Raw genomic sequence first — 6971 nt, 5'->3', positions numbered from 1 at the left:
GAAGCGGGGCCTGGAGGCTGGGGAACAGGAAGTCCCAGCACTGGTTTGCATTTTATTTTTTATTGATGTCAGAGAGGAAGGGAGAGGGAGAGGGAGAAAGAAATATCAACAATGAGAGAGAATCATGGATCGCTGCCTCCTGCACGCCCCACACTGCGGATCGAGCCCGCAGCCCAGGCCTGTGCCCTGACCGGGAATCGAACCCTGACCTCCTGGTTCACAGGTCAATGCTCAACCCCTGAGCCACGCCAGTCAGGCCTGGTTTGCACTTTATTTATTTATTTATTTATTTTTTTAGAGAGGAAGGGAGAAGGAGAGAGAGTTAGAAACCTCGATGAGAAACATCGATCGACCTACTGGGGATGTGCCCGCAACTAAGGTACATGCCTTTGGCCGGAATCGAACCTGGGACCCTTCAGTCTGCAGGCCGACGCTCTATCCACTGAGCAAAACCGGTCAGGGCTGGTTTGCACTTTAAAACACCATGCTGGCGCTGCTTCGGCAGCACACATGCTAAGACTGGAACAATACAGAGATTAGCACGACCCCTGCGCAAGGATGACACACAAATTCGTGAAGTGATCCATATTTTTATTTTTTTTTAAAATATGTTTTATTGAGTTTTTACAGAGAGGAAAGGAGAGAGATTAGAGAGTCAGAAACATCGATGAGAGAGAAACATCGACCAGCTGCCTCCTGCACACTCCCCACTGGGGATGTGCAGCAACCAAGGTACATGCCCTTGACCGGAACCAAACCCGGAACCCTTCAGTCCGCAGGCCGACGCTCTATCCACTGAGCCACACCGGTTTCGGCGTGATCCATATTTTTAAATCAATCAATCAATCACCAGGCTGGCTGCCCTGTGGCAGAGTGGAAATGGGGATGCCACATCAGAGGCTACTGTAGGTGCCTGGGCAAGGAATGGTGGTGGCTGGGATTTGGGAGGAAGCAGTGGAACTATTGAGGAAAGATTATGTTCCTGATTGCCTTTGAAGATAAAGCCCCGGCTGGTTTGGCTCAGTGGAGAGCGTCGGCCCGCAGACTGAAGAGTCCCGGGTTCGATTCTGGTCAAAGGCATATGCCCAGGTTGTGGGCTCTGTCCCCAGTAGGGAGCGTGCAGGAGGCAGCCGATCCATAATTCTCTCTCATCATTGATGTTTCTCTCCCTTTCTCTTCCTCTCTCAAATCAATAAATATATATATATATAAAGAACCAGTCATTGCATTTGATGGGGTTCTTTTAGGGGGAAAAAAACCCAGAATTGGATACAGAACTTAAAGGAAAGAGAGGAATCAAGGAAGACCCCTTGGGTTTGGGTTAGTGCAACTGGTAAATGAATGGTGGTATCATTGGAAATGGGAAAGGCCTTGGGGGGATGCAGGTTTAAGTATCATTTTGGACCAAGTGAGAGATTATTAGCTATCCAACTGGAAGTGTAAAATACGCAGCTTTCATAGAATTCTAGAGCTCAGAGAAGATGCCTGAGCTAGAAATATCAATGTGAGACACAACATCTCCTCAGCGAGCACAGAAATAAACGAGGTATTTTTTGGTATTTCCCCACTTTATACATTTCCCAGTTTTTGATCTAGTGACTCAAGCTCGGGGATTATTTGTGTGTCTGCAGACACAAGGGCGTGGGGAAGGGATGAGCACACTTGCACACGAGGAAGAAATGACTTCCCTAGCGGACTAGACTAAAAATTTTAATAGTCACTTAAAATCATTGCAGTTTGGATTGTTTGATTGATCTACATTAGCAACATTTACATCTTATAACTTTTATTAGAAATAAAAATAACTTATGGTAATATAAACAATACTTACCTTCAACGTAATGTTAGATAATCCTTCTTTCTCTATAATACTTCTGGAAAGCTGTATTGCAGAAGGCGAGTAATCAATGCCAGTAATATTAGAGAAACCGAGTTTTGCCTAGAGACAGAGAAGTAATTTTATACTTTAGTTTTAAAATGTTTTGATATCCTGTTTTGCCTATGAATTATAATATTCCTTTAGGACTGGGACTGTTTTATTCACTTTTAATAGACCAAGTAATGTATTCCGTACAATAATTTATAATGTTTAAATTTTATTATGGAATCAAAACAGAAACGAAACTGAAAATTTAAATCTATAGAATGTGACAATTCCTTTGCTTTTATATTTTATTTATTTTTCAAAAGGAAATTCATTTTCTCAAAGCCAATGAGAATACTTGTATGTATATTTCGGCCCTCAAGCAGAAAAGTATAGAGTTAATTTCAGATGTTGACATGCTCTGATTCACACATAAATAGAGCATAAATTTTACTTAACACAATTAAGTCTTATGAATACATTAAATGCATATGAAATAAGTCCTTGATTTAAAAGTCCCTTTAGTCCAGCCAGCCGTGGCTCAGTGGTTGAGTGTAGACCTATGAACCAGGAGGTCACAGTTTGATTCCCAGTCAGGACATACATGCCCAGGCTGTGGGCTCCATCCCTGGTGTGGGGCATGCAGGATGCAGCCGATCAATGATTCTCATCCTTGATGTTTCTCTCTCTCCCCCTCTCCCTTCTTCTCTGAAATCAATAAAAATATATTAAATAAATGGCAGAGATTGTAAGAATGGATTAAAAAAACATGCCCTAACTACATGCTAGCTACAAGAAACTGATGAGTGGCTACCTAGGGGGAAGGGTGTGGCCATACAGATGGCAGAAAAGAGGTTTCTGGGAGGAACTACTCTGTATCCTGTGATGATTGTAGGAATCTGTACATGTGTTAAAATTCATAAAACTGTAACAAAAAAAGAGTCAATTTTGAAACGTGTTAATTTTTTAAGTTTAAAAGGAAATTATGAACCAATTCATGCTAGTAAATTTTTAATTTAGATAAATGGATAAATGTCTTGAAAACCACAAAACTGACTCAAACCCTACAAAAACATCTCCACGCCCAGAGGCTCTCACCATGATTCTTCCAGAGGCTTAAGGAAGAAACAAAGCTTCTCAAAGAATAAAAAGGAGACACGTCCCATCTCATCTTCCGAGGCCAGCATAACCTTTTTACAAAAACCTTACATGAAAATTGCAAGGAAGGAAAATTACTGGCAAATTGCTCATGGAGCTATACAAATCCTAAGCAAAATACTACTAAATCCAATCCAGTCATACCTGAAAAAGGTCGTACACCACAATTAAACCTGGTTTACTTCAGGGACAGAAGTTGCTTTGAACATTGAACAAGCACTGAAATCATGTCAATAAAAATGTCAATTGAAAAAACTGAGGACCCCCCCAAAAAAAAATCAATCAACTCAACATTAACAGAACCAAAAAGAAAAATCATCTTATCAAAGAAGGCAACTAATCAAATTTAATGCCCATTCATGATCAAATACTATTAATTAGGAATATAAAGGACCGTCCTCAGTCTGATTTTTTTTTTAATATATTTTATTGATTTTTCACAGAGAGGAAGGGAGAGAGATAGAGAGAGTTAGAAACATCGATGAGAGAGAAACATCGATCAGCTGCCTCCTGCACATCGACCACCGGGGATGTGCCCGTAACCCAGGTACACGCCCTTGACCGGAATCGAACCCGGGACCTCTCAGTCCGCAGGCTGACGCTCTATCCACTGAGCCAAACCGGTTTCGGCTGATTTAAAAAAAAAAACGATACAAACCTATAGCTAACATGTTTAATGGTGAAATTTTAGAAGCTTTTCTTTTGTCATAGGCAATGTTACAAGGCGAGCTGCCTTCACAATTTCTATTCAACACTGTACACAGCATTTTAATATATTTTATTGATTTTTTTACAGAGAGGAAGGGAGAGGGATAGAGTTAGAAACATTGATGAGAGAGAAACACTGATCAACTGCCTCCTGCACACCTCCCACTGGGGATATGCCCGCAACCAAGGTACATGCCCTTGGCCAGAATCGAACCTGGGACCCTTCAGTCCGCAGGCCGACGCTCCATCCACCAAGCCAAACGGGTTAGGGTTGTACACAGCATTTTAATAAATAAGATATTGAGGTTGGGATAGAATAAAATTATTTACACCTGACATACACTACAGTGAATTTTTACACATACACTATGGTAAACTATCAGAAAATGAAATTTAAAAAACATAACAATTTAAAAAATCTAGGAATCAATCTAAGAGAAGATATGTAGGGTCTCTACAGAGAACACTACAAAGTATTACCAAAAGAAAATAAACAATTAAATGCACGGAGGAGCGCATCATGTTCATGAACTCGGAGACTCAATGCTGCGAAGATGTAAATCCTCCCGCTCCTGCGGTCTCCACCCCACTCGGACGCTGACTCTCCAAGCCGCTCTCCCCTCCCTCTCCCTGTGCCAGTGCCCTGCCTGGAGCCGGGCTGTCCAGCTTCACCCCCAACGCTGGCCTCACTGTCACCCACACGCCAGGCCAGCCTCTAGGATCCTGTGAACGACTCAAGCACAAGAGCTAAATGTTCATGTTGCCACTGCCCAGCACAAGGCACGGCACATGGTTCTCATTCAGTACATTTCACTGTTATACACACATCCTCACACAGGACACAGGAAAACCCTCCTTGGTCTTTCTCTTCCTCCACGGCAGGTGGCACGGCACGGACACATCATAGGCCCACGACAGGGATGGCACAGCCAGTGATAGAACCTGTACCAAACCCAGTTCCATGCACAAAATGCCCTGTTCCAGCCACACCCTCACCCAACATGAGGCATATGTGTCCCACGGGGGGCGCAAAAAGTGAGCTTCCTTTCATACACAGATCTCTGGTGCTCTGAGCTAGAAGGAACCAGTAAGGCCATAACCAGTTTGGCTCAGTGGATAGAGCGTCGGCCTGCGGACTGAAAGGTCCCAGGTTCGATTCCGGTCAAGGGCATGTACCTTGGTTGCGGGCACATCCCCAGTAGGGAGTGTGCAGGAGGCAGCTGATTGATATTTCTCTCATTAATGTTTCTAACTCTCTATCCCTCTCCTTTCCTCTCTGTAAAAAAATCAATAAAATATAAAAGGAACCATAGGAATCACCACGTCACAATCTTTGGGAAAGAACTGAAGCCCAGAGAAATGCAGTGGTTTGGTCAAAGTCAAGCCTGTGGCGGGAAGGGCCATGACTAGGACTCAGACCCCTTAGCTTTTCCTGTAGTTCCTTCTCCCGTCCCTGTGCCTCCCTTTTGTACCAGGTGACTTTCAAAGCAGGTGGCATGCTTGCTTCCCTACTTTAACTTAGATGGTTAGTATCCTCGATTGCAAGTTTCCTAAGTTTCATTTTAAAATTTGGCTGTAACACAGGAATACTAAAGGTACCAACAAGCTCAACCAGGAGGACACCATTTCCAGTTCCAATATCCAGCACCGCAGCATCCAAGGAGATCTTGTGTCTCTGCATCCACCTCAGGAGTCGATTCACACTCTCCTCCCCAAACCTGTTAGAAACGAGAACTGGTTAATCCAACACCAGAGGGACAGAGCCGGGTACAGCGACGCTCCCCTGCAGGTCACTCATGTACGCCATGAAGCCATTCTGGAAGGTAAAGGTGCTGACCGTGACTGCTTGAGCTTCATCTGCACTATTATCTAGGAAAAGACACACCGAAGAACAGAACAGAATATATAAGGTCGGTGTGTTATTGGCTCAAAATGTTACTGCTTATTTAAAAAGGACAATTATAGAAAGAGAGTAATTTCCTAATGCTATCATCAAATTTAAATCCGGGTCATTAAAAGACAGAGGTTCTTTAAATCTAACAACTAGAGCCAGAATTGGTTCAAGGTTGCCAAGATTTTCAGCCCATCTCTCTTTGGTATACACACTTAAAACATAAAGACACACACACACACACACACACACACACACACACAGTCTTCCGGATTCTATTTTCTGTAACTCACCAGATTTCTCCTGTGTCTCCATATTCTTGGAAAGTGTGCAATTCTCGCTCATACACAGCATCCCAACTACAGAAATAATCAAATGCAAAGCAAGATTCCTGAGTTAAACTGAATTAAATGTATATTTCTAATAGGTTACAGAGATTTATGACAGACACTGAAAACATTATTAGTGTTATACCCGACCTGTGTGGCTCAGTGGTTGAGCATCACATGAAGGTCACCATCCGATTCCACGTCAGGGCAGGAGCCCTGAGTTACAGGTTCCATCCCCAGTGGGGGGCGTGCAGGAGGCAGCCGATCCATGATTCTCTCCCATCATTGATGTTTCTATCTCTTTCCCCTCTCCCTTCCTCTCTGAAATCAACAAAAACATATTTTTAAAAAGAAACTAATATTTATTTTTAAAAAGTAGCCCTAGCTGGTTTGGCCCAGTGGATAGAGTGTCGGCCTGAGGACTGAAGAGTTCCAGGTTCGAATTCCGACAAGGGCACAGGCTCGGGTTTCGGGCCGATTCCCAGTTGGGGGCGTGCTGGAGGCAGCCGATCAATGACTCTCTCATCATTGATGTTTCTATCTCTCTCTTCCTCTCCCGTTCTCTCTCTGAAATCAATAAAAATTAAAAAACTAAAAAATAAAGTAAAATTAAAATACATTAGTGTTATCAATGAGTTCACATAACTCAAATCTCTTAACATCTCAGTGTTTAAAAAATGAAGACAGACAAGCACAGTAAGCTTACACATGTAAAGCACTTAGAACAGTATCTGACACATAAAAAGGCTGTTTTAGCTTAAAAAAATACAAATAAGTATTTGTTCAAGGATCCCTTAGTCCCAAACACAAGTCCAAACTTCCAGTTTAAAATGTGGGGAAACGGGGATTTTTCTACCAAGTCAGTGGCTGCTCCCAATGGACCCCCTCCCCCCAGATAAGCGCTGCTTGCAGGATGTGCTAAGATGTACCCTGATTCCTTTTAAGTCCAGCTCTCCCCCGCATTGCACCCCCTCCTCCGACCCCCAGCATCCCCTCACCCCGCCCCCGAGTTTCCTCTCAC

The 6971-nt window shown here is 43.2% G+C and overlaps 1 protein-coding gene across 1 annotated transcript in view; it reads right to left on the bottom strand.

Moving 5' to 3' along the window:
• The window catches only part of METTL10 (methyltransferase like 10), an 11994-nt gene extending 6009 nt beyond the window's left edge, over positions 1 to 5985 (bottom strand). The window contains exons 1-3 of the mRNA XM_015557177.1: positions 5915 to 5985; positions 5330 to 5448; positions 1832 to 1939 (exon numbers count right to left, since the gene is read on the bottom strand). Coding sequence (XP_015412663.1) covers positions 1832 to 1939; positions 5330 to 5386 — 165 coding nt within the window. The 5' untranslated portion in view covers positions 5387 to 5448; positions 5915 to 5985. The remainder of the gene's footprint in view (positions 1 to 1831; positions 1940 to 5329; positions 5449 to 5914) is intronic.
• Positions 5986 to 6971: the final 986 nt, after the last annotated feature.

This window comes from Myotis davidii, unplaced genomic scaffold (assembly GCF_000327345.1).
Source record: "Myotis davidii unplaced genomic scaffold, ASM32734v1 scaffold72, whole genome shotgun sequence".
Classification (NCBI taxonomy): Eukaryota; Metazoa; Chordata; class Mammalia; order Chiroptera; family Vespertilionidae; genus Myotis; species Myotis davidii.
This window is presented reverse-complemented; position numbering and strand designations above follow the sequence as displayed.